The sequence below is a fragment of the Myotis lucifugus genome, unplaced genomic scaffold (genome assembly GCF_000147115.1).
Source record: "Myotis lucifugus unplaced genomic scaffold, Myoluc2.0 scaffold_274, whole genome shotgun sequence".
Taxonomy (NCBI): Eukaryota; Metazoa; Chordata; class Mammalia; order Chiroptera; family Vespertilionidae; genus Myotis; species Myotis lucifugus.
Genome location: NW_005871322.1, coordinates 618,391 through 643,279, shown reverse-complemented (window position 1 = coordinate 643,279; position 24,889 = coordinate 618,391). Strand labels below are relative to the sequence as shown.

Below are 24,889 nucleotides of genomic sequence, written 5' to 3'. Positions count from 1 at the left end.
CCCCCACCCCCCACCCCCGTACTGCCTGGAGCTCCCGCAGCCGCGCCTCAGTGCTCTCCTGCGCTCCCCGAAAAGCTTGCACCTCGCCCAGCAGCCGGCCCAGGTCCTCGGGGGGCCAGCGGCCATCGTCACTGGGAGCGCAGGCGCCTGCAGGCGGGAGGCACGGTGGGGCCTGAGTCACAGGAAACTGGGCCAGCCGTCCCAGCAACCTCCACCCGGGTTCGCTGGGCCCTGCGGGCTGCCCCACCTTTGCGCCGCACGCGGTCCAGTAGTTGCTCCCGGCCACGCACGAAGCTCGGGTGCTGGAACTCCACGTGGTCGCGCTCGGGCCGGAGGAGGCCTCCCTGCTCAATGCTCACCACCTTCCGAAAACCGTCTGCGGGGTGCGGCGTGGAGCCGTAAATGGCCCCACCCCCTCGCACCAAGTCACCCACCGCCAACTCCTGCCAGGACCTGGGGACTCACACATATTGAGTTGCCGAACAAAGCTCGCCATGTTGCTGTGCTTGAAGTACTGGGGCAGCACTTCCTTGGCGAAGCGGCTCTGGTCGTTTACGAGGAAACTGGTCCCGCTCTGCGGAGAACGCCGCCCTCCCACCGAGACCGGAGGGCAGCGTGAGTGGTGCCCGTCCAGGGCCAGGCGCGCGCGCGCACCCACACCCACCACACACACACACACACACACACACACACTCGCTCTGGGACCCTGTCCCTCAGGAACCAGGGATGAGGCCAGGCTAGAACCAGTTCCGAGGCCCAGCCTGGAGTGATCACAATGAATCCCTAGCCCAGCTGGACCCCGACTCCGTACCTGGTTCTCAGGAGAGGAGCTGCCGAGGCCAGACCTGGGTTCCAGCCCCACAAGGGGAGGAGGGGGGGTTGCCAGACCCATGATGCGACTCTGAACTAGAATCAGACCCAGCCCTTCTCTTCTGGCCTCTGTTTTCCGATCTGTCTGATGGGTTGGTGTGGGAACTAAATGACCATAAAGAACCTCTAAGTTTCCAGAAGGCTCCTTCTCCTTCCTCGCCCACAGGTCACCTCACTCCATCTCGCACACCCCCTCCAAGATAAACCATCCTGGACCGCTGAACCGAGGAGCCCACAGCCGGCCTCGGCGGGGGTGGGGTGGGAGAGGATGCTCACGGACGGGGAGGAATCCCGAGTGCCCCTGGGGGCGAGCAGGGGCCCCAGCCCTCACCGGGCTCCAGCGAATCAGGTGGTCTGTGCTCGGGTCGCCCACCAGCGCCCACAGCTTGCCGAGGAAGGCGGGCACGGGGCTGGGGCCCGGCTCCGCGGGCAGCGCGGCTGGCGCCTCCTGCATGGTGGAGTCTCGGCCCAGCTCCGCGCTCGGCCGGTCCGCCGCGGTCTGGTCAAAGCCACGGAAAGTGCTGTGTTTGCCGCCCGCCCTGCCCTACTCCGCCTCCCAGCGCCGGGTCAGGTGGGGGCCACGTGCCCCCACGGGGCGGGGCTCAGCCTGGGCCACCCCACCAGCAGACAGAAAGGGCAGGCTGGGATCGGATGTGCGTGCAGGGGAGAGGTGGCCTGGGTTCGAGTTCCACCCTTCTCAGAACCGCTATGTCTTCCATTTTCCTTCGGAAGAAATGGCCTGTGCGCAGCCTGGTGTGCGCTGGTAAAGTCCTAGAAGGCGAAGGCCATGGCACAGTGAAGCCTCCGAGCGGTCAGAGAGGAGCGGAGAAGGGCGGGAGGCGGAGAAGCGGACACCCCCCTCCGGAATCCTGGGGCTTCGCCGCACCCCTGCCTCCCGCAGCTGTTTCGGTGCAGCGGACCTTGCGGTCTCAATCTCGCCCACTCCTCCTCCGACCTCTGCAGGATGCCTGCCCGCCCCCTTCAGAGCCGACCAGGTCTGTCACCGGACGCAGAAGTACCGCAGGATTTGTTTATTCCACACTTACCCTGAGGCTCGGCCTGCGCTTGTGCCCTCCCCGCCCCCACCCGGGGGGAGGGGGTTGCGGAGCTGGCGCGGCATTCCCAGAGGAGGGAGGTTGGAGGAGGGTGATCCCAGTACCCCGGGCACTCGGGGCGCCTGCAGATGTCCAGAGCATTGAGTGGACGCAGGGCACCCCTCCCCCCAAATCCTCGAGAGGCACAAGTGGCAACAGAGTCCTGACGGAGCCGGTTAGCAGTTGGCGCTCTCTTGGGCACATCCACCCGGCATCTGAGGGGCCGCACGCCTGCTGGGGGCAGGGGCGGGAGAGGGCTTGCCCCGTCACTCCACGCGCGTGGGCCGCCAGGGATGGCGCTCCCGCGTTAGTTTGAGCGTGTAGCTGCGCAGGCGCGGGCAGTGCGCGAGGAAGGCGTGCAGGACGGAGGGTCGCACCACGCAGAAGCAGTGCACCTCGCGCAGGCCCGGGCAGCGCTCCGCCAGCAGCTCTAGCGCGGAGTCCAGCTCGGCAGAAGCGGCGGCGCGCACCTCGAGCGCGCGCAAGGTGGCGGCGTAGTGCAGCGCCGCGAAGCGCACGGGGCCGGCGCTGTCACCAGAGAGGCAGAGGCGCAGCGCAGCCACCGGCACTGCGGGCTGCAGAACGCGCGTCACGCTCTCCGCGGGCATCGCCGGCTCCAGTTCCACCTCCACCACCAGTCCAGGGTGGCGGCGGCGCAACACGGCCCAGGCTTCGTTGGGCAGAGGGGGGGCCCGTGTGTCCTCAGGGCAGGCGCACCGCAAGGCCAGGAGAGCGAAAGGCGCGCGGTCCGGCGCCGCCAGCACCTCGAGGGCGGCGTGTGACAGGCTGGCCAGGTGCAGGCCGAGGGTGCAGAGGCGCGGGCAGGCCTCTAGCAGCTCGAGCACGGAGCCCGGCCCCACGCTGCCCACCAGCGTACCGTTGTTCAGGAAAAGGCTGCGGAGCTCGGGGCAGCCGCGTGCCGCCCGCAGCACCAGCGCGTCGTCCAGAGTGAAGGGCAAGCGCCGCAGGTCGAGGTGACGCAATTCGCGAGCGGCCCGGCAGATGGCGGACACGGCGTCCAGGACATCGCGGCCCGCGTCGAAGAGCGGCTTCTCTCCTCGACACTCCAGGCGCAGGCCTCGAAGTCCTGGGGTACGGCCTGCCAGCGCTGTCAGCAGCTCCGTGGCCATCCGGCGGCTCGGCTCCTTCGATGGGTCAAATTCCAGCCGCAGATTGCGAATGTGGTCCAGGCAGGCTGACAGATATGGTGGCAGCATGCCTTCTCGCTCACAGTAGCAACTTGGGGTTAGAGCGGTGGAGAAAAAGCATGGGCTGTGTCCCCGACAGCAGAAAAGAAACCTCTACCCATCCCTCGGCCTGGATTCCAACTACCATCCCCTTCTGCTCCCTACCCATACACCTCTCTGACCGGACCATGCCTGGCTGCCCCAAACTAGCCTAATGCGGGGAGGGAACGCCCACCCTATCCCTTTAGAAGACTTCAGATGCATCTGATACAAGTTGAAACCCTGGCATGGAGAGCCAGGGTTTTAGGAACTGGGTTTTCTCAGTGGTCTCTAAGGAGACATGCATAGCCAAGTTCACACTCGCTTCTGCTACACTCTAGCTGAGTGCCTTGCAGGAAGTGTTTAACTCTTTCTGCCTCAATTTTCCATCTGTGCAATGGAGATAATACTATCTATTAATTAATACATGTAAGGCACTTATAACAATGGTACATAGTAGGCAGTCAATAAACGTTAGTAATTATTATTCTTTTTAATACAGGGAGTCACTGAATCTCCCCAACCCCCAGACTCCACGGAGAGAGGGAGAAGACTGGAAGGTGGCAAGAGGAAGGAGGGGAGGAACGGGCTCACCTGATGGTCGTGTCGTGCCACACAGCGCTGCAGATGGCAGCAGCGGCCCAGGCTCTGCAGACCCTGGCGGCGGCAGCGCGGTCCCGCAGGGGCAGGTGGCAGAAGATGAGCGCCAGCACCTCCTCCGGCAGCTGCTCTCCAGGCTCAGCCATTGCTGGCGTGGGGTGGGGGGTGTGAGGCTCCCAGCAGCTCTGGCTTGGAGAGAGAAGGGTGTCCCTGGGCCCCTGGAAGCCAGAGTGTGGAGGAGAACACCAGAGCCCATGTATGGAAATACCTGTGGCCCAGGAGCTAATACACAATTTGTGGAGCCCAGTGCAAAATGAAAATGCAGTACTCGTTCAAAACATGTTTAAGAACTTCACGCCAGTGACAAGCAGAGCATTTAACCAAGTCATCAAACCAAGCATGGGCCCTGTGCTACTGCACAGGTCTCAGACTCATGAAGTCGGCCCTGGATGCTGAAGGATTTCTGATTTATTTTCTCATTTAGAGGGGAAAGAGAGAACATCTGATTCTCCTTTAAACTACATTATCACTTGTTGGGGGGGGGGGAAATCCCCATTTTATACAGTATTACAAGGAAAGCAAGCACGATCTATGCACCAAGTTGATAAAGTCCAAGTGCCCAGGTTTTAGACAATGCTCTCTGATCGTCCTCCCAGTTACTAAAGTCTTTCCTAGAGAGGTTGGAAGGCGACTGCATAGGCCCTGACTCTGAACAACCTGGTCCTCCCCATCCAGCTCAGACAGCCCACCTCCCCTTCCCCTGCCTCCCTTTACATAACTCTCAGAGCTGCCCAGGCCAGTCTTCAGGGGTCTCTGAACTGCTTCCTTCCCAGCTTGGACCCTCAGTACTAGGGAAGGACTGGGCCCAAGCCCTACCTGGAGGGCAGTTGAAATGAGGGCTTCTCAGACTGTGAGGGGCCCGGAACCACTCCCACATTTGTTCCCAATACAGAATCCGCGGCCCCATCTACTAAATCAGACTCTCTGGAAAGAGGAGGGTCCAGGAATCTGAATTTCAACAGGCGCCGGTGGACTCTACAGGTCCCAAGGAGATAACCCCCCTACTAGCCTCGCCGGTCCCTAGAGAGTGACAATAGGGTTAATAGGGCGGGAGCATTAGGGAAGACTTTTAATTGACAGGGACCAGAGCCAATCAGGAAGCGGAGGAGCGGGTGGGGCACCGCTGAATCCGCCTAGAGAGGGGAATGCCCTTTCCCGTCCTCCCCGCGCCGGGAAGACGTCCCGGGTACTTCCAATGAGAAACTAGTGGGAGGAAAGCTTGGGGCTCTGGGTTCAAGTCCCGATCTTGACCCCAGGGCAGTCCAGGCTCCCAGACTCAGCTGGGATTCCGCAGGTCCACCCCCGAGCGCGGCCTTTCCCGGGCGGGCGTTGTTGGAAAAGTGTGCATCCTCTTTTAAGTTGCCAATGTTATTTTAAGGTGCTTGAAGGTTTTCATACACCACGTTCCACACCACTTGCCAGTTTTCGATTTCCCGTATTTTCCAGACTAACGCTTCCTGCTGGAATTCGCGCGTGTGTCCTGGAAGTTCAGACACCCTCGATCAGGCTTCCACCTGGGACCCACCGGCACCCCGTCTTGAGTGGCCGGGAGCCGCAGAGATCGGAGATCAGAGATCATCGAGCTCGATCCCCCAGAAAGCACCCGAAAATTCTGGTCCCCAGGGGACGTCCCTTTGTTGACCCGTCTGTTTCCCGCCCGAGGAAGCGGGGCAGCTCTCTCGCCCCGGAGCCCTGTGGTCTCGTTAGAGCCACAAGTCCCCGAGGTCCCTGGCCGCGGGCAGTGTTTCCTGCCGTCTAACCTCGGACGCCAGTGTCTTACCTGCTCAGTGGACCGGGTGGGCTTTGCCCACAGGCTCGGGACTCGCGGTGGAGAGCAATGGGCCAGAAGGAGCCCCGGGGGCGGGACGCCGGGGCGGACGAGGCGGCTCGAGCTGGGGCGCCGCCCCTGCGCTTGGCGCACACCCGGAAGCAGCGCGAACCCAGTGGAGCTGGCGTGGGAAGCCAGGCCGGGCCTGGGGGCCAGGTTAGTGCAGAGGGTGGGTGGGCTTCGCGGTGCTGGCGGGAGCAGAGGTGGATCCTGGCTCAGGATCGTGGAAGCGGGGAGGTTGTCATCCGCGGCTGCCGGCCAGGGGGTAGCGGTGGCCTATTGGGCTGTTTACGTGGGAGGCAGGAAAAGGGGTACCGACCTTGGCCCCCAGGTTCCCTGTCCCAGCTAGGGGCATTCGAGAGGCCGCAGGTGAGAAGGCGGAGCTGGTTTTGAATGAATCTGTGAGCAAAGACCTCTTGCCCCGTCCCAACCAGTCGTGCGTGAGAAATCCCAGCGTGAGGGTGGGCCAGTGGGAGGCTTGGGAGCTCCCCTGCAGGGCCCAGAAGGGGTGCAGCTGAGTAGGGGGCGCGCCCGCCTGGATGCTAGGAGTCGCAGGCTTCCAGTCCTCTAGGGCCCACGCCCGCAGGCTGTGGCCGCTCACCCGGCCAGAGGTGGGGCTGGTCCCCCTCCCCCTCCCCCACTGTGAGGGTGTGTTAATGGGGCGATGGCCCCTGCCTGTAGAGGTGTATTTTCTTGAGTCGGTACCCACGTGTCACTCAGTCTCAGCCCAGCAAGCGTTTCCGGGACCCATCCTGGCCCGGCCCAGGGAGGCAGACTCCAGGAGGGTGAGGCTTGGGGCTTCCCGAGGAGGGGCTTCCGTGGAAGGAGGCGTAGGAGGAGTTCCCAAGGGGACTAGGAGCCGAGGGCCCGGCAGACCTGTTTGACTTCCCCCATTTGTCCAGCCCTAGTGAGTGTGATGGAGCGTCCCCCCACTCCTCCAGGTTCCAGTGCCCCCCCCCCAACCGCCTCCCCGAAAAGCCTGCAGGGCAGACTGGCTCATCCTACCACCCCCCTCCACCCCTTGGGGGCGGGACCACATACATCCGTGGGGTCTGCACCTTCAAGTCAGGGGACTAAGAAAACATGAAAGAGCAGACGTTTCCAGGGTAGGTTTTCACACTCTTCTACCCCCCTGGGTCTCTTCCCCAGGGCTCCCCCCTTCTCTCCCTACTTGGCCTCACTTGCACCTACAGAGATTCACCCCGTTTTTGTTTTGTTTTTATTTTTTTGCTTTTTAAGGAAAACAAATTAATTTTGCTTTTTTAATACAAAGGACATGTATATTACATAAAATAGAATATTGCTAAATACAATGACAATTGACCCCCCCCCCCCAATCTCCTCCATTCCCATAGAGCATTGTTTTGGGTAAACACACAAGTATTACTATGTTTTCTACCAAAAGGTTATTGGTGTGGGGGTGGGGGGCTCAAAAGCCATATCCCTGGGCTCAGACTCAGGATAGGACCATCACCAGGTATTTTTCTTGCCAGGTCTGGGCGATGCTGCATGGCCCCTGCCCAGTTACTGTCCAGGCTTTGGCTCTCAGGTTAAGGTCTGGGGCAGATCTGAAACAGCAGCCCCAACACTATCCAAGTCTATGGTCCTGGCTCCTTCTGGCATCCCTCCTCCGAGGTTCCCTGTCCCTCATGTACATAGATGCCAGCTGAGACCACCCCATCTGTACTGTCCAGAGCAATGAATCAGTCCAGGGTGCTCACACTGGGGCTCAGCACGCTCCTACCCACCATATGTAAATGCCAAAGACCAGAGAGTAAAGAAGGCTGATGGGGCAGGAGGTGGGGTCTTGAGCCCATGTTTATAGGGTAGATAAGGGTGGGATGTTGCCTCAGGTGAGGTGAGGAGGAAGGAGCAGGCCTCTTGGCACTGTGACTAAGAGGCCACTGAACTGAAGGTCAGTGCAGTGTGGTTCCCTGGTGCACAGGGAATTTTGCCCCTGGTCTAGGGCTAGGATTTTGTCAGTAGAGGGAGGATATGCCAGAACCCGCGGGGCCCTGGCTCTCTCTGAACAGGGAAGGAATCTGTAATAGAACAATTTCAGTTGCATAAGACAGAGCCCAGCTCCAAGTACTTTGGACCAAAAAGAAATGATTTCGCTCACATAACTGAGAAGTCCAGGGTGCAGCTGGAGCCAGGGGCACAGTGTGTGGTTGGGAGTGCACGTCCTCATCTCTGGGCTCTGTTTCCTTTGTGCCAGTTTCATTCTCATTCAGGCTCTTCCCAAGCAGTGACAAAGGAGGGAGACCTCCCCTTCCTTCAGCTCAGCCCCAAGGGAAGAGAAACTAGTGCCTCTTTCCTGTTGGTCCAGCCAAAGTTGCAGGTTGCTTGGTCTGTCTTGAATCTGCCCAACTTTGAACTAATCATTTTAGAAAGGTGAATGGAATATGCAGGTTGGCCAGGCCTGTTTCACATGCCCACACCTGGAGCTAGGGAGTGGGGTCAGCCCTCCCAACAGGCACATGGATTAAAGGCCCCCAACGTCCATCAGGATTGGGGAAGGGAATCTGGGCAGGCACAAACTATAGGTATCCTTTGAAGTGAAGTCAGAATGTGTAGTTAGGAATGCAGGTGAGAACACTGCTGTGGTGGGAGAGGGGGGCTGTGGTCCTAAGGGATCCTGGGAGCTCAAGTTTAAGCTCAGGGCATACCAGGACATGGGTCCCGTTGGCTGTGGCATGGGCACCTCCAGGATGATGTCTCCGGTCAGCTTTGGTAAGAGAGACAATTGGTCTGAGGAAAAGGCATAACTTCTCTGCCTCCACTGCAGGATAGTACCTTCCCCCTCTCGCTACTGTGACCACGGGCTCTTCTTCTGAGAAGGCAGTGGAGGGAGGGACAGTCCTCACTGCAAGTTTGGGCTGAGCTGGGCTGGACTCTGTAGAGCCAGACACACAAGAGGCTGCCTGTGAGATGATGAACAAGTATGCCAACTGGGTGGGGACAACTGGGCCATGTGGGACTGGATGGGTTGCCCCCAGGGCTGGGTTTGGGGTGATCTGGATGCCTATCTGCATCTCCAGGAGGCGAGATGGCGGCTGGGCCAAATGGGCTCGAGGAGTGGGTGGGCAGTGCATACCTGTTTGTGGAGTCCTCGCTGGACAAGGTGGTCCTGTCAGACGCTTACGCTCATCCCCAGCAGAAGGTGGAGGTGTACAGGGCTCTTCGGGCTGCATTGGCAGGTGGGTGATTGAGTCATACGGTGTAAAAGGGGAGGCTCTTGGTGGGCGGGGCCAGGGGCTGAGACACCTCCCCTCCCCAATCTGTTCCACTCTGTGGGCATGTGCCTAACCGCCAGTAGGGAAAAGATTTGATGGCAAGGATTGGACTGGTTGCTTAGGCTGTCTTCTTCGTTACCCATATGTAGATATCTAATCTACGTGTCTATGTATGGTCTACCTATGTGTGCACTAACGTCCTCCACTCCCCAAACCAGTCGGATCACTGCTTTCTACTAATCACGCACATCTCTCTCCTCTTTTCCTCTCTCACTGCAGCACTCCTTGCCCCAAACCCCTTCCCAGTAACTACCTTCGGGGTCCCCCTTTCCCATATCAGGGCAGAGGCACAGGAGACTGAGCCTCGTTGGGGGATCCCACTCTGGGGCAGCAGGAGCCATACTTGGTGGAGGCCTAAGATCCGAGACCTCCCACCCCTTCCCTGCCCCGCTGGCCTCCTACCCAGATGGCTTGGCTGTCCAGGGCATTCGCCCCCCTCTGTGCTGCAAAGTCTCTCCGCATGTCCCTTTTGCCCACCTTAATTTGGGGCTCCAGAGATGGGGCTAGGATGGTACCCACTCCCTGGGATAGGTCCCGGCCTTCATTCTGGCATCCCAATTTTGTTTTCTGGCTGGGAGCTCTGGGGTAAACCCGCGCTCCTAGGTCTGGGGGCTAGGGAGGGGCTCTGACCGCGGGCTTCACCCCTCCTCCGACTGCTTGGAGAACGGTCCGGTGGGGGACCGTCTGGCGCCTGACTGCCGCCTCCGCAGAGAGCGGGAGCCCTGACGAGTTGCAGATGCTCAAGATCCACCGCAGCGATCCGCAGCTGATTGTGCAGCTGCGTTTCTGCGGACGCCAGCCCTGCGGCCGCTTCCTCCGCGCCTACCGCGAGGGGGCGCTGCGCGCCGCGTTGGAGGGCCGCTTGGCCGCATCGCTCACCCTGCACTCGGTGCCGTTGCAACTGGAGCTGCGCGCCGGCGCGGAGCGGCTGGACGCCTTCCTGGCAGATGAGGAGCGTTGTTTGAGTAGCATCTTTGCCCAGAAGGTGCGGCGGGACTGGGCCCAGAGGTGGGGCAGGGATTCGTGGCTAAGACCCCCACCGACGCAGCATTCCTCTCCCTAGCCTGACCGGCTCCGGGACGAGGAACTCACGGAGTTGGAGGATGCGCTCCGGAATCTGACTTTTGGCTCAGGGGGCCAGGGTGGCAACGTAGAGGTAGCTCCAGCCCCCTTGCAGTCCCTGGCCCCATCTTCGTCGGAGAAGCCACCGCCACCGCCACCATCTGGCCAGACTTTTATGTTCCAGGGCCAGCCCATAGGTGAGGCGCTCTTGGAGAGGCAGAGACAGGGTCACCTGGAAATGGCAGGGCGGGAATGGAAGGGTATCGGTGTGCCCCCGCCCCCAGCTCACTCCGCTTCTCCCCCCCGCCCCCCCCTCTTGCAGTGAACCGGCCAATAAGCCTGCAGGACCAGCAGACGTTTGCGCGCTCAGTGGGCCTCAAATGGCGCAAGGTTGGACGCTCCCTGCAGCGTGGCTGTCGGGCACTGAGGGACCCAGTGCTCGACTCCCTGGCCTATGAGTACGAGCGCGAGGGGTTGTACGAGCAAGCTTTCCAGCTACTGAGGCGCTTCGTGCAGGCCGAGGGCCGCCGCGCCACGCTGCAGCGCCTGGTGGAGGCGCTCGAGGAGAACGAGCTCACCAGCTTGGCAGAGGACTTGCTGGGCCTGGCGCATCCCGATAGCGCCCTGGCCTAGGCTGGGCACCAGACACAGGGACGGTCAGCCAGTTGCCCAGCCAGGGTTTGGAGCACCTGGATGACTCTAGGGTCCCTTCTTGCTGCTACGGCTGCCCTGTCCATTCACAGGACTTACAACCCTACTTGGCGCTGCTGGGCAGAATTGACTGTCTTCTCCAGGAGTCAGACCGGCACCCACCATGCCTGCTGGGGTGCCATTGGGGATTCCGCCCCAGATACTATGATAGGGACAGAGTGTGGGGGCGATCTGCTGCAGAGGTCGGCCTCACCTTACCTATCCCAGAAGGGGGGCTTTTGGCCAGCCCTTACCTCTTCTCATTGCACAATCACTCATTAGGCACCTGCTGTTGTTTTAGGCATCATCCTGGGTGCTACAAATACCTTTGGTGAACAAGACAGCTCCCAATTCACACTCAATATGGGACTCCAAGTATTAAGCAACAGTAATAAAATGTTACCTGTTTCTCTTTAACATTTAATTTTTTGATTTGAGGGAAAGAGAGGAAGGAAGAGAGAAACATCAAGTTGTTGGTCCACCCATTTATGCATTCATTGGTTGCTGCTTGTATGTGCCCTAAGGATGGAGCCTGCAACCTTGGCTTATCGGGAGGACACTCATTTGAGCTACCCAGCCAGGGCATGGTACCTGGTTCTTGATGTGAAAAAATACAAGGAATTGTGGGAGCACTGAGCAGGGGCCTAACCCAGATTAGGGCTTAGGCTTCCTGGGAGCGATATGAGTGTGAATAAGGGAGGGTGTATGGGGATGGGGGGGTTAGAGAATGGCAATGTCCTGGGCATAGCCAGCCTCAGGTGAGGTCTTGAGGGAGGAAAGAGGGAAAGATGTTCCAAGAACAGGAAGTTTGAGTGTCTGGACCTAGGGGTGGGTGGATTTGCAGAGACCGGCTGGTGAGTGGGGGAGGTAGATAGCAGGGGGTCTGGGAAGCCATATTTTAGAGTTTGGTTTTATCCCGAGGTCAGTGAGAAGCAAGGGTTTCAGGAATGGAGGCTGGGTGGCTGGTGAGGATGGAGAGAGCGAGAAGCCCAGGCTGGGACAGTGGTAGCAGAGATGGAGGGAAGGGATGAACACGGAGAGTTGTTTTAGACAAAGGATAACAGGCCTGGGGACACTGGATAAGGAGTGAGGTGAGAGAGGACCCCAGAGTTTCTGTCTTTGAAGTTGGATTAAAGGTGAGGCTTCTGCTGAGATACGGGTGGGCCTGGAGGAGGTGAAGTGCTTGCTCTGTTTGGAACAAATTGGGCATGATGTTCCCTGTAGAACATTCAGGGAGAGTCTAAGGACAGCTGGATCTTTAGTTTTGAGTTCAGCAGAGGGTCAAGGCTAAAGATGCACCAATAGACAGAGCGGAGTGGGTGGGGTGGCCCAGGGGGAGGTCCTGAAGGACACTGACCAGAAAAGGAGCCCCCCAAAGAGCAAAGAAAAAGTAGAGTTGGAAGCCAGGGGAATACCCACCTGCTGTAGGGAGGCTGCAGATCAGTCAAGGAAAAGGCTCCTGGGTGGGAGGTATTTCTAGGACATGGTGGGTAGAACCTGAAGCCAGACCACAGGGGGGCCGGGAGGTGAGGCAGTGGAAGAAGCAATAGCAGACACCTGAGAGGTCTGTGAACAGGAAAGTGAGGCTCAGGAGGCAGGGCTTGCTTTTGAAGGGAGAACATTGGTGGTAAGATGTCAGGAGCAGGCATAGCCACTGAAAGGAGGATGGCGCTGGGTAGCGGTGCTGGTTTCCATAGCCTGTCCTCAAACTCTGGAGCGGGGTGGGGTGGGGTGGGGAGGACTGTCTACTCCAGGCTCCTCTGAGACTGAGTTCCAGGAAGAGGGAGCTGGCAGCAGAGCTAGGCAAGGACTGGGCCCTCAGTCTCCATAGTACCTCTCTGCCCACCTGGGCCCCAGATCAAACCCTTCGCTCGCTGGCCTACTTCCGGAGTTCCCCAACCTGGCCTGCAGTGGCCCAGGCTTGGTTATTTCTACCTGGAGGCTATGCTGGCCTGGGGCATTAGGGACCAGGGGACTCAGAATTGCCTCTGAAGAGACAGACAAGTGCTTACCTGTGAAATTAATGGATGGGAAAAAAACACACACACAGGGCTGGCCTGTGTTTTTAATAAATTAATTTCACAGGTGAGCACTTAAGTCTGTCTCTTCAGAGGCAATGTGTTCCAGTGGATGGATGAGAGAGAGGCAAGGGAGGACAGAGGAAAGAGTCCTGGACTGAATTCCAAAAGACCCGAGGCTGTTTTTTCCTGCCCCCGCCCCCCGAAAAGCAGAATTGGGGAGCTTGAGCCTGTATCCAGACCAGAACCCACCTCTCCGGGAATTCTCAGAAAGAGTTGCCTGTTAGGATCCCTCTCTGAGATTAGTCCCCACGCGGAGACAGCACTCCCCGAGTCGCCTGGGTGGAGCTGAACTCCAGCTGTCCGCGCGCACAGCTGGAGGGTCACGTGGTAGCAGCCCCAGCCCCCCTTCCTGCCAACGCTGCATCTGGCCCAGGCGGGTCCATGGCCGCCCTTGGGGCCCTGCGCTGAGCCCTGGAGGCCCCGGCGTCCGGGGCCCTGCCGCTCCCAAGGGCCAAGCGTGTGAGTGTCCGCATCACAGGGACCGACGTGGTGAGTAGAGAGGAGTAGAAGGGACTCGGCCGCAGCGCAGGGAAGGCGGGTGGGGGTGGGGCTGAGGCTCTGTTTCTCCCTGCCCGGCCTTGGAGCCCCATCTAGGGCTGAAGTTGAGGGGTGGGAGTTGGCTGCTTGGAAGACTCCTTGCCCTTTCAGGGTGCCATCCCGCTCGGGTGGGGGGGATGAGGGAGTACGAGCCCAGAGACGGGGATGAACCGCCGGTAGTGGGGAACCCGGCGGGTGGCCTCCAGCCGCCTCCCTCGGGGTGGGCGGGGCCCGGGAACCCTAACAGAGTTTCTCCGCAGGGGGCGCGGGCGCCGGCCACGCGGACATGAGGTGGAGGCTGCGCCTACGTGGGGACGCGTTGCTCACGCTGATCCTGGGCGCCGCCCTCAGCCTCCTGCTCTATGCGCAGCGCGATGGCAGAGCTCCCACCACCAGAGCGCCGCGAGCGCAAGGGAGGGCAGCGCGGGGGCCCACCCCCCGGCTCCGTGTATTCCAGGCGCCGGACGAGGGCGCAGCCCTGCAGGTCTATGAAGAGGACACGCCGGAGCCGCCCACGCCCACGGGACCCTTTGACTTTCGCGGATACCTGCGTGCCAAGGACCAGCGACGCTTCCCCCTGCTCATTAACCAGCCGCACAAGTGCCGAGGCGATGGCGCACCCGGCGCAGGACCCGACCTACTCATCGCCGTCAAGTCAGTGGCGGCCGACTTTGAGCGGCGCCAAGCTGTGCGCCAGACGTGGGGGGCGGAGGGTCGCGTGCAAGGGGCGCTCGTGCGCCGCGTGTTCTTGCTGGGCGTGCCCAAGGGCGCAGGCTCAGACCCAACGGAGGCGGAGGGGACTGGCTCGCAAGCGCGCTGGCGCGCCCTACTGCGTGCTGAGAGCCGCACCTACACAGACATCCTGCTTTGGGCCTTCGACGACACCTTCTTCAACCTAACGCTCAAGGAGATCCACTTTCTGGCCTGGGCCTCAGCCTACTGCCCCAACGTACGCTTCGTTTTTAAGGGCGACGCGGACGTGTTCATGCACGTGGGAAACCTGCTGGAGTTCCTGGCGGCGCGGGACCCGGCGCAGGACCTGCTTGTGGGTGATGTGATCGTACAGGCACGGCCCATCCGGGCGCGAGCCAGCAAGTACTACATTCCCGAGGCTGTGTATGGCCTGCCGGCCTACCCGGCCTACGCTGGCGGAGGCGGCTTCGTTCTCTCGGGGGCCACGCTCCGCCGCCTGGCCGGTGCCTGCGCCCAGGTGGAGCTCTTCCCTATAGACGATGTCTTTCTGGGGATGTGTCTGCAGCGCCTTCGGCTCACACCTGAGCCTCATCCTGCTTTCCGCACCTTTGGCATACCCCAACCTTCAGCTGCGCCGCACCTGCGCACCTTTGATCCCTGCTTTTACCGTGAGCTAGTTGTAGTGCATGGACTATCCGCCGCTGACATCTGGCTAATGTGGCACCTACTGCATGGTTCGCCTGGGCCAGCCTGTGCACATCCACAGCCTGTAGCTGCTGGCCCCTTCCAGTGGGGGCCGTAGTAACATGTCACAGCCCAAAGCTCCCCTCATTCAGATCCAGGATGTAGAAGGGACGAGTTTCCCAGGTGGATTATTGCAGGGTATGTGGTTCTTCCCCCAAAAGGGCATAAGAGTTCAGGAACCAGCTGGTGTCAGATGTCTGCTTCCTCAGGGTTCCAGGGAATGAAGATTGAGTTTGGTTCCTGTCCCCCTACTTGGGAGCTGATCTGGAACCATCTAATGACAAACCTTTGAGGGGTAGGGGGGATGGGGTGTGTGTCGGGAGAAGTGGCAGGGACTCATGGACTCTGACCACACAACTTGGTTTGAAACCCCGAGGATGCACACATACAGGCCTTTCTCATAGCTACATCCCACAAGGAGGTGGGGATCTGGCTTCAGCCTTCATGGAACTGGCAGACATTCCATTAGAACTCAATCCGAAAGTAGGCATTTTGTTTCCCACCTGTCCCTCCAAATTGTATTTTCAGCCTTGTCAGTCTTTAGATCTCCTTTTGAGGAGACACCCCCTTCCTGGGCCCTGGTTTGGTTGCAACAGCAGGGATTGAGACATACAGGGACAACTAAGTCTTTCCCCACCTCCAACTAACCTATACCCACACAACTAGGGCAATCTCCTGGAGGCTGTATTGCCCCTTCAGAGGAGCCACGGAACCTCTTCTAAGATGACTCCACTATACATTTCCCACATTCTAAAAAAAGAAGTCAATGACCCCGCACTTATTTTAGTACAAACATCCCAGCAACAGCACGTGGTGAGCCATTGCTGAGGGCATAGGTCTTTATTGGAGGTGTGGGCAGGACATGAGGAAGGTTCCCCCATTCCAGGAGGATGAGATCAGTCCTGGCTGACCCAACAGTGGGGATGTGTGGAGTGGGGGTTGGGGTGGTGTCTCTGGCCAGGCCACAGTCCAAATGGGAAGACACCAGTCAGTCACAAAGTCACAAGAGCGCCACACAAGCCTGGATGTAGGCCCAGGAATCATATAGGAACCTGGGGCAGGTCCCCTGCACATTCATCGTTAAACTATACAGGATGAGGCTGTACATGAGTTAATTACAAAAGTCATATTTACAAAAATCTGTACACACATTTGAAAAACTCACAAAATTGTCATCTATGTATCACAAGTTGCTAGACCAAAATATTAAAAATGGGATAAAATTATACATTTCTCTTCTCAATTCTTTTCAAAAGGTTAATATTTTTAAAGCACATATGCTACTTTCCTTAGCAAGACCCATGAAGAGGCTGAACAGCTCAGCCCTCCTTGAGTCCCCAAAGCCTGAGCCATGAATGGGCCCAGCCAGGGGACACTGCCCAGGATTGGGGCAGGGGAGCCAGCCCACAGTGCAGAACAGAATGCTGAAACACAACAAAGGAGGAAGATGTCTTTGGCTAAAACTTTGGCATTAAATAAAAGAGGCAAAAAGGATGGAAACATGCAGCCCTGCCAGCCAGGTTGGGGCATAGCGGGGCAGAGGCAACGTTGAAGGCTGGCTCTAAGAAGGGTGGGAACCAGGCCTGGGCACGTACCTGGATGGAAGAAAGCTGTTTCAACCAGTTGGGTGTGCCTACTGGGCCTGGCAGGGATCGCGTGCAAGAAAGGAACAAGGAAGGGCAGGTGGGCCACCTTGGCAACAGCCAGCTCATCAAGTAACTAAAGTGGATGTAGTGCAAAAGTTGCAACCAAGTCCTAAGGATGTGCTACCTGCTTGCCTTAAGGGTCATGTGGCAATGCTGGGCCAAATGCAGGACCATGTCCTCGTCCTGGGTGCCTGCGTTCTCAGCCACAGAGTCCCAAGTTTTCCAATGTGTGTGGATAGAGGAGACAGAACCCTGCCTCCTTAAGTGTTAGCCAAAAGCTCCTGGGTTCAGGTATCAAGGCTCAGAATTTGTGCTTCTCTTTGCAGTCTGTGTCCCCTGTTGGCACCAGCAGGCTGAGGACGGACAGACTAATACCTGGGTCTCTCATCTCATGGCAGAGCACCCAGCCTGAGCCTCATCTCAGAACATCACAACAGCCCTTCAACACTGGCAAGATGTCCAAGAAAACCCACAGGTGGCACATGAAGACCCGCTGAGGAGGATGTGACGCACAGTTCCACGGGGTAGAGGGGCATGGATGGTGATGTCCCTAGGGGAGCTCTGCTGTTTTCAGATGGGCACCAGGCCTGGGGGGGCCATACAGGGTCACCGAGGCAATGTGGTTATTCTGCATAACCTGATGTGAGAAGAGGACAGCAAGTCAAAGGGACGGAGCAGAGCAAGCAATCAGACCCACAAAAACCACCAGTGGGATTAGCACTGGGGCTCAGATGGCAGAGAAAGGACCCAAAGAAGGCCCTGTAAATGGGCGTGGAGGTTGTGTGTACAACACAACTGCACAGGACTGGGCCAATCCCTCAACATCCCTTATCTCATGTTAGGCATCATTTCTGCCCTAGCGTCTGCCTGAGCCTCATGGGATACATATACTCCACCACACCTATTTGTCCAGTTCTTCTGGAACTCTTCAGGGGCCTGCTGAAGGTTATGACATCCAGAAGAGAAAACAGGGCAGCCCATTCTTCTCCCAAGCCAATGGGTCCCCCTCTATAGCCATTTGAGTCCCCCTTGCCCTGTGGTTCCTTTCCCTGATGTGCTGGTTTTAGGTATTGGGATTCCCGTTACCTCTCATCTTATTATTGGCTTTAGCTTACCTGACCCTGAATTTCTCTAACATAATTTCTGAACCCTCACTGTTAAATTGGAGAGGCCAAGTTCTCAGCAGAGTTGTAGGGGAAGGATTAATCTGCCCAGCAGGGCCTTTAGGTCCTCCCTGATCTCTCTCAATGACTTGCCTCTCCCTGCCAGAACACCAACCCCTCAGTCCCCAGGGCTTACCTCAAAGATCATCCGCTGAAGACCAAAGCAGAAGGTGGAGCCAAATGGGTTGGTGTTGTTTGGGGAGGAGGACCTGAGGCCAGGGAAGCCAGAATTAGAGGGGCAGGCCAAGGCCCGGCCAGCAGTCCCTTTTGGGATGGGGGCTATTAGCAAGTGGTCTATAAGTCCCACACAGGCCCTTGAGGTCTTGGAGGTAGCAATTGGCCTCAATCAGCCTAACATGGCACAAAAAGTTACTATGGAAGTGAACTGGGGTTGTGAGAAGTCAGGAGGCAGAGAGCCTCAGGCAGCATGACAACCAGGTACTGGGTTGGGCTGTGGACTACAGCTAGTAGCAGCTTTGATGGAAATGATAAGATCCTAGGGCAGCTGGTCATAACTGCCTCCCTTTCTGAATAACTAGGGGTGAAAAGGCTCTCCTATCTGGAGGTAGGTGGAGGAGGGGAGAAGCTATTCCTATTAGGCAACCTCTCTGATACAGGAAAACACGCAATAGTAGGCCTAGTATTAATGCACAGAGTTGGGGAAGGAAGTATGCACATGTTTATCATTTATTTCTAAGCAATATCCACTGCTAGGCTTCCTTAGGCCTTCTGACAGGGTGGCCAGAGATAATAACCCCCCACACTCACCTGTGAAGGACAACAGGCTTCTCCACAGGGTGACCCAGGAGCTCCTGGATGTTGTCCCACTGCAAGAGGGATGGAGGCGGCAGGGGGTTAGAAGGGCCTGACCACACCTGTGACCAATGGCAGGCTCAGATAACACGGGCCCCCGACTGCTAGCACGTTCATGACCACCTCATTTTCAGGCTGCATCAGGCGGGAAAATAGGAGCTCACCTTGCTATAGGTTGTGCATGTTTCTGTCTGACCATCTGCATTTTCTGAAAAGAGAATACAGAATGGTTGGCAGCTGGCCCAGCCTACCTGTGACCCCAGCCCTAGGCAGAATCCAGATCTGGCCACCCTTTGCACTGGGGCTGGAGTATGGAGGGAGGAGACACAGACTGTTTTATTCCTGAATGGAAGAAAATGGAGGGTCGAAGGGAGGTCAGTCAGGTGTGAGTTACACCAACCAGCAGTGGACAACAATTACCAGGCTGGGCTGGGACCACTTGTATGATCATCTGTAGCTAGAAAACTCTCCCTTCTAGAGACCAGCACTCCAGTTACAGGAAAAGACCTGGAAGGCCTCCACGAGACTACAGACCAACCACTGTAGCCTCCCCTAGCGCTCCGCCCCAAACAGAGAGCTTAGCCCAGAGGAGTCAAGGCTGTGGGCAGGATCAGGTGGGCCAAGCCAAGACTACATTAACCCACCTGCTACCATCCTCTCTACTTGGATCACTTGTCCCTTCTCATCATGAGTTACTGACCTCAAAAGCCTTTTCTTATCCCAAGGACACTCACTACTCACCTTTCTTTATGGCTATTGGGATCTTGAACTCACAACGGTGATAACTAAGAGAGAAAAGGAAGATGTGTAAAGGCCGGGCCCCCTGAAAGGCCTAACCACCCCCACATCTTAACCTTGCACTCCAGGAAAAACAGAATTAAGCACAACTATCCTAAGCCCGGCACTGGGCCTGACTCAGAATTCACTGGGGGAGGCCAGCTTAGGGAATTAGAGTTCAACAGAAAAGGTATAGCTCTGGGGTCTGAAGACTACCACCTTGGATGAGACACCAAGCTTTCTGAATTTATTTCCCTATTTGTAAACTGGGTACAGATGGAGAGATGTAAGTTATTGGACACTATACCAGGAACAGAATAAACACTCAGAAAAGGTTCACGTCCCATTAACCAGCAAGAATTCAGGTGTAGATAAATTAGTGAACTCTGAAGCCATAAGCTCTCTTTCCTGGGGATTTTAAGTCCAAAGCCCACTGCTCAGAGGGGCAGGTACAGGTATACTTACATATTGAAATTATAATGCCCAGGATAATTGGTGTGAAGGACAAACTTCTTCACTTTGTGAGTGTTCGCGTCAAAGAGGATGTCCTGGGATAGAAAACAAGATGCCTCAGTCAGGAGAGTTACCGAGGCAGGGCAGCAGCCTTTCCCAGGGCATGTCCAACTCAGAGACACCTATTCCACCACGGGGATGCCTGCAGGCAAGAGCTTTCTCCCAAGCAACAATACTGGGGACAGCTGAGGCCAAGCAGCCTTAACTGGACATTTTCAGTGAGGGGGTACCCAACCGTCCATAGGCCTCCCCATTCCAAATCTTGTGCCAGCAGTCCTGGCCAGCACAGGTGGCTACAGCTCCCACTGCTTGGGAACTCAAATAAATCAGACCTTTCCTGTCAAGCACTGGGATAAAAAATTAACTAAGCATAGATTTCAACTTAAAGGCCACTGAGAAGATTCAGGGGCCATCTAATTCAAGGAGCTCAAGGCACCTGGTTATTCTGAATGTCATGACCTGCCAGAGACTCTCTGGTTTCCATTAGGCCCTCTCTATGGGTGTCAGCAACCCCTGAAACTGAAGTTTCAGCCTCCTGCCAGGATTCAGACCTAGATTTGATGCTACCCATTGAGCACTTCCTACTATCCATCACATCTTTCCCAGCTTCACACCCTGCCAGCTGCTCAGGCCTGTAACCCCAAGGTTACCCCTGTCTCCACCCCTCCATCAATAGCTACACCAAGTCCTATCAGGGACAATACATTCTCTCCATCTTCCCTGCCACCTGTCATCACTGGCTCTAGAACTCAAAAAGCTCAGAACAGTGTCATGCCCTCTTGGCACCATCCTAGCCCCAACAGTTTATGATCCCACTGCTCTTCCACGAATCTTGGCTCCTGTTTGGTCTTTCCCACATAGGCAAACCCAATCTCTCTTTTCTCCTTCTCTGAGAAAAGAGAAGGAGAAAATCTACCCTTTCTTTGCTGCCCCAGAACCCCAGGCCCTTGAGAGCTCAGAGGTTAGAAGACCCAAGGTCCAGGTTAGCCCTGCCCTCTGAGATGTATTCTGATAGTTCAGTGTTTACACAATCATTTCTTTTCCTTTTTTTAAAATATATTTTATTGATTTTTTACAGAAAGGAAGGGAGAGGGATAGAGTCAGAAACATCGATGAGAGAGAAACATCGATCAGCTGCCTCCTGCTAGGGATGTGTCCGCAACCAAGGTACATGCCTTTGACCAGATCAAACCTGGGACCTTTTAGTCTGCAGGCCGATGCTCTATCCACTGAGCCAAACCGGTTAGGGCTACACAATCATTTCTTACATACAAAATCCATCTACCAGCTGGACTGTCAGCACTGATGGTGACCATCAGCTCCATTCAGCACCCGAGGTCCAGAGCATAGGGCTACAATGCCTCTGGGATGATCCCTTAAATACATAAACACACTCCCACTGTTTTTGAGACTTTTTAATCTCCCAGTTTTGTGACTCCAGAAGAGGTTCCTATGCTCTACAAGAGGGCAGTGCCCAAAACAGCTTAACCTGAATGATTCCCAGACTCCACCTGTGGAGCATGCTTCTGTCAGAGAAGACATAGCAGGGAACTCAGTGTCTCAGCAATCTTGGTGGCAGGAAAGTCTGACATATACAACAATAGTGGGCAAAGCCAGCTGGGGCTAGGTTCCCTGCTGCTAGGCACAGTTTCAGCTGTATATGTATACACAGGTGTGCCAAGGTACACTGCCCTTGCCCCCAGAAATTAAACACTTCTCTAAGGAATCATAACTTACCACTCCGAGAGTGAAGTAGTTAAAAAAGTAGTCATTGCACTTGGATGGAACTTGTTTATGGGGGGAAGGAGAATGAATTTTCATCTGTTGGGGAAAAAATAATGAATTAAAATCCACCCCCTTAATACAGTTCTTGGATTAAATGATTCTGTAAATTGTGTTTTTTTTCTCTGACATTAAGCTGTTGGGCAGGCAAGAGTCTAGGAGTCCCAGCTGCTGGTGCCAACCAACCCAGCCAGCTGTGGTTGACTATAAACTGGGCCCTGGTCTCCAAGGAAAGGCAGGACAATCTGACCAACAAGTGTCAGAAAAGAGCTTTCAATTTACTTCTCCATCTGCTTGAACAGAATAGGTTCTATGAGAAAATAGCAAAAAGTTTATATTTACTCAATATTAAGTTAATGATTTTAAAACATTAAGAGACCACTATCCCACTATTCACTTTATAAACACATTTCCCTCACCTTATCTTCTGATTTATAGAAGACTTTGTGTGGAGAACCAAGCATGCTAAGAACGTCTTGGCAAGAATCACCGAAATACACTGAACGTTCAAATACCCGCATCTTGGAATCTGCTAACAGGCCAGGTCCACAACCTGCAGAGAACAAGGGAGAGGTATAGTCAGTTCCAGGGTAGGGCCTGAGACCCTGCAGTCCAGGACCCTGGGGGCTCCAGAGAGGCCTCTGATTGCACACTGCATTATCAGGTCTGGCCGAGAGGCAAGACTGCATGCAAGCAGGTTACCAGGGCTTGAGATACTACCAGAGATCACTACCTTATCTAAATAATGCCAGAGACTCATTCAATTCCACAAAAATGACAGGGAGCTCTGGAAACACCACTCACTCACTCACCAAGTATTTACTATTGACCATTAAAGGCTAGGGGATACTTTGCTAGATATTGAGGAAACAATGGTGAGCAAAACAGGTGCCCACGTGGAGAGTTTATGGCGTGATAAAGATCCCAATCAGGTCAGCACACAACCGAGGGACAATAAATAGCTGCAGAGGTGCTATGAAGTATATAATAAAGTACTATTATTTCTTGCCACTTTGCAGGTCCTGACAAGATAAAGGGTACTTAATGCTAGGACGTACTTCTCAATGGTAACACTCAACAAGAGACTGGGCCTAAAGATCACTCTATAAAATCCAAGAGCGAAGCACACATTAACTCACTCCCTAATTCCACAAACACCTGACACACATTAGTACTTCAAGAGAAAATCAGGAAAGTGGGACAATGGAAAAAAATCTTGATTTATCAAAAGTTTCTTCTTTGGGAAGAATATTTAACTCTAACTTTGTCTAATACATTTCAGAAATGGCTCCAATTAAACACACACATAGTTGGGGAATAGCAATAGATACACCATTAGTAACATTTCCCCCATTTTGTGGATGGGAAGACAAAGTATTTTTTTGGGGGGAAAAAAAAAAAAAGCCAAGAGTCTGAGGAGGACTGCAATTCCTGGTACCATAATAATCACCAACTTCACCTTACTCTGCACGGGGCTTTAGGGTGACAAAACTCTTTTCATGGATAACAATCCATCTGTTACATACAGAAGACTTCAGGAATCCAAAATATGAAATACTAGGTGATGAGTTCTCCAATTAACCCGAGTCTTTATTCACAGCACATATACACTAAATGGCAAAATAAAACTTTGTTTAGGAAATCTGGAACCCACAAAAATGCTGTCAAGCTGGACTGTCTGCCCCAAGTCTCCAGGTACCAGATTCTTGTGATGCCCAGATGGGGCTATAGGGAAGGCACCCTTGACAGGTAAGCTTTCTTTTTCTGCCTGAAGCCTACCCAGGTGAAATTACCTTTAGTTTTAGGAGCTTTTTAGTTTCTGATTCCAAAGTAAGTCTTTCTATAAATTATTGCGGGGACCAAAACAGGTGAACTGATATTCCCTGTTAAAAGTATCACTGTAGGCCCTGGCGGGTAGCTCAGTTGGTTAGTGTTGTCCCCATATGCCAAGAATCAACCAGTGAATGCATGAATAAGTGAAACAACAAACTGATGTTTCTCTCTCCTCTCTAAAACAAACAAACAGGCAACAACAAAAAAAGCATCACTGTAGCCATAAGGAAACAGATGGGAGAAATAGGTCAGTTGAGACAAGCTACCCTTCCGCTTGCCAAATAAAACTTTCACTGAGTACTGGATTGGACAGTAACTCAATGAAGCCCTGAGATGTGACTGCTAGGGGTGTGCTGTACAGGGTGGCAGTCAGAATTAACTGAGCCACCCCCCACTCCCAACAGGCTCCTCCCACTGTCACCTGGGATAACTGAGCCACCCTTGACTATCCTGCTGTTTCAAGCAGCAATCCTCTGGAGAAGACAGACCCTAAATCATTCAACTATGCTGCCGCATCACAGTTCTTTCAACTCTCTCAAAAGTTATAGCTCAGGTGCAACATTCCTTTAAGTAGCTGTTATTCTGCCTTGGCTAGAAAATCACATTTTAAGAAATTTCTAATCTGGAGGCTGTGAATGTCTAATTTGTTCAGGGCAGTAGTTCAGTTTACGTACCAGATTATTTTTTTTTAATCTTTATTGTTGAAAGTATTAACCAATGCCCAGAGACTGATGCAAGATCCCAATTTATGAACAAATACTAGCTAGACTATGAGTTCTGTGAAGGTATAATCTCTATGTTGGCTTCCAGGATGTCTTGATAGAGGCAAACTCCACACTAGAGATCCCTGTCCTACTAAGCCCCATCCAAGGTCCAATGTACCTGAGATTGGCCTGGCATAAGAAACCACAAAATGAGGCGTGGATCCTAGAGCGACCAACTACTAAAGGCAGCAACTCTTTTTGTTGTTGTTCAAAGCCAGCAAAATCTCAGCAGGGTGTGGCCAAACCACAATTCAACAAGTCCCTCCTGCCAGCCTTCTCTAAGAACTGGGCTTAAAGGGTGGAGAACAGACAACCCTGGAGCTCACAACATACAACATGGACACAAGAGGGAATCCACCACCCCAAAGCCAGTAACTGACCTGCAGCAAGTAGGCGAAGTCGTAAACCTGAGGGTCCAGTTCCATCTCGAAGAACGTCCACACTCTCAGCATACACATTGCCCAGGAAACAGCTCAGGGGCATCACGGGAGCCCTGGGGGCAGGCACAGAATAAGCACAGGCTTTGCCTTACCTACCAGGCCTTAGCATGAAGCTTGTGCTCCCTGACACATACTTGGTATCTTGAAGGCTGTTTCCACTGTAGATGTACATTCGTTTCACAGTTGCTCCGTGGGGTATCTGGAGAGAAGCTAGACCATGGGCAAAATTGGGCTGCAAACACAGAACAAACGTTTTACTAAGGGCACACTGCAGGCCAAGTGACTCAGACTCTAGCATTTCCCTAGCACTCCTGGTCTTCATGAACTGGCCAGATCAAAGTAGCACATACTAGTTAAAATCTGGCTCTTGGTCAATA

The 24,889-nt window shown here is 55.2% G+C and overlaps 5 protein-coding genes and 1 long non-coding RNA gene across 16 annotated transcripts in view; 2 read left to right on the top strand and 4 right to left on the bottom strand.

Annotated features, from left to right (window-relative positions):
- The window catches only part of HSF4 (heat shock transcription factor 4), a 5,043-nt gene extending 3,702 nt beyond the window's left edge, over positions 1 to 1,341 (bottom strand). Inside the window, exons 1-4 of the mRNA XM_006099390.3 lie at positions 1,202 to 1,341; positions 466 to 574; positions 248 to 376; positions 15 to 147 (exon numbers count right to left, since the gene is read on the bottom strand). Of these exons, the coding sequence (XP_006099452.1) occupies positions 15 to 147; positions 248 to 376; positions 466 to 574; positions 1,202 to 1,324 (494 nt within the window). The 5' untranslated portion in view covers positions 1,325 to 1,341. The remainder of the gene's footprint in view (positions 1 to 14; positions 148 to 247; positions 377 to 465; positions 575 to 1,201) is intronic.
- Positions 1,342 to 1,886: 545 nt separating this feature from the next.
- On the bottom strand, positions 1,887 to 5,763 carry FBXL8 (F-box and leucine rich repeat protein 8). 4 transcript variants are annotated; one of them, XM_023763092.1, is made up of 4 exons: positions 5,631 to 5,763; positions 3,785 to 5,330; positions 2,233 to 3,203; positions 1,887 to 2,180 (listed from the first exon to the last, which is right to left on the bottom strand). In XM_023763092.1, coding segments are annotated over exons 2-4 (1,125 nt in total). In that variant the 5' UTR covers positions 3,937 to 5,330; positions 5,631 to 5,763; the 3' UTR covers positions 1,887 to 2,178. The 4 variants fall into 4 exon arrangements, with proteins under 4 accessions (XP_023618860.1, XP_023618859.1, XP_006099449.1 ...); XM_023763091.1 differs by having other exon boundaries at positions 1,887 to 3,203; XM_006099387.3 differs by having other exon boundaries at positions 1,887 to 3,203; positions 3,785 to 3,979; positions 5,631 to 5,758.
- Positions 5,764 to 5,766: 3 nt separating this feature from the next.
- TRADD (TNFRSF1A associated via death domain) lies at positions 5,767 to 11,143 on the top strand. 4 transcript variants are annotated; one of them, XM_006099388.3, is made up of 5 exons: positions 5,771 to 5,834; positions 8,720 to 8,878; positions 9,685 to 9,959; positions 10,038 to 10,233; positions 10,359 to 11,143. In XM_006099388.3, exons 2-5 carry the CDS (start codon positions 8,728 to 8,730, stop codon positions 10,667 to 10,669), a joined length of 933 nt encoding a protein of 310 aa, XP_006099450.1. In that variant the 5' UTR covers positions 5,771 to 5,834; positions 8,720 to 8,727; the 3' UTR covers positions 10,670 to 11,143. The 4 variants fall into 4 exon arrangements, with proteins under 4 accessions (XP_023618863.1, XP_006099450.1, XP_023618862.1 ...); XM_023763094.1 differs by lacking the exon at positions 5,771 to 5,834 and adding an exon at positions 6,663 to 6,784; XM_023763095.1 differs by lacking the exon at positions 8,720 to 8,878 and having other exon boundaries at positions 5,767 to 5,834; positions 9,194 to 9,959.
- On the bottom strand, positions 6,778 to 10,041 carry LOC111828058. The gene is made up of 3 exons (XR_002831818.1): positions 9,854 to 10,041; positions 8,776 to 8,866; positions 6,778 to 8,055 (listed from the first exon to the last, which is right to left on the bottom strand). It is a non-coding gene; the product is annotated as an uncharacterized LOC111828058 (long non-coding RNA).
- Positions 11,144 to 12,757: 1,614 nt separating the features above from the next.
- On the top strand, positions 12,758 to 16,007 carry B3GNT9 (UDP-GlcNAc:betaGal beta-1,3-N-acetylglucosaminyltransferase 9). Its single transcript, XM_014464904.2, has 2 exons — positions 12,758 to 13,296; positions 13,605 to 16,007. Exon 2 carries the CDS (start codon positions 13,631 to 13,633, stop codon positions 14,837 to 14,839), a length of 1,209 nt encoding a protein of 402 aa, XP_014320390.1. The 5' UTR covers positions 12,758 to 13,296; positions 13,605 to 13,630; the 3' UTR covers positions 14,840 to 16,007.
- Positions 15,560 to 24,889, bottom strand: part of CUNH16orf70 (chromosome unknown C16orf70 homolog) — a 26,745-nt gene continuing 17,415 nt past the window's right edge. For 4 of the 5 annotated variants that reach the window (XM_023763086.1, XM_023763088.1, XM_023763089.1 and 1 more), the window contains 10 exons: positions 24,647 to 24,744; positions 24,453 to 24,565; positions 21,895 to 22,028; positions 21,431 to 21,514; positions 19,646 to 19,728; positions 19,145 to 19,188; positions 18,568 to 18,611; positions 18,359 to 18,417; positions 17,727 to 17,799; positions 15,560 to 17,064 (listed from right to left, as the gene is read on the bottom strand). In XM_023763086.1, the coding sequence (XP_023618854.1) occupies positions 16,978 to 17,064; positions 17,727 to 17,799; positions 18,359 to 18,417; positions 18,568 to 18,611; positions 19,145 to 19,188; positions 19,646 to 19,728; positions 21,431 to 21,514; positions 21,895 to 22,028; positions 24,453 to 24,565; positions 24,647 to 24,744 (819 nt within the window). In that variant the 3' untranslated portion in view covers positions 15,560 to 16,977. The remainder of the gene's footprint in view (positions 17,065 to 17,726; positions 17,800 to 18,358; positions 18,418 to 18,567; positions 18,612 to 19,144; positions 19,189 to 19,645; positions 19,729 to 21,430; positions 21,515 to 21,894; positions 22,029 to 24,452; positions 24,566 to 24,646; positions 24,745 to 24,889) is intronic. The other variant, XM_023763087.1, reaches the window with a different exon arrangement.

What these genes read in the sequence shown, in the direction of transcription:
- FBXL8 (XM_023763091.1), bottom strand. Translation starts at nt 3,936, where the DNA reads ATGGCTGAGCCTGGAGAGCAGCTGCCGGAGGAGGTGCTGGCGCTCATC. An exon ending in TGGCACGACACGACCATCAG is followed by an intron (nt 3,204 to 3,784) that starts GTGAGCCCGTTC and finishes TCTAACCCCAAG; the next exon opens with TTGCTACTGTGAGCGAGAAG.
- TRADD (XM_006099388.3), top strand. Translation starts at nt 8,728, where the DNA reads ATGGCGGCTGGGCCAAATGGGCTCGAGGAGTGGGTGGGCAGTGCATAC. An exon ending in TCTTCGGGCTGCATTGGCAG is followed by an intron (nt 8,879 to 9,684) that starts GTGGGTGATTGA and finishes CCGCCTCCGCAG; the next exon opens with AGAGCGGGAGCCCTGACGAG. An exon ending in GTTCCAGGGCCAGCCCATAG is followed by an intron (nt 10,234 to 10,358) that starts GTGAGGCGCTCT and finishes CCCCTCTTGCAG; the next exon opens with TGAACCGGCCAATAAGCCTG.
- B3GNT9 (XM_014464904.2), top strand. Translation starts at nt 13,631, where the DNA reads ATGAGGTGGAGGCTGCGCCTACGTGGGGACGCGTTGCTCACGCTGATC.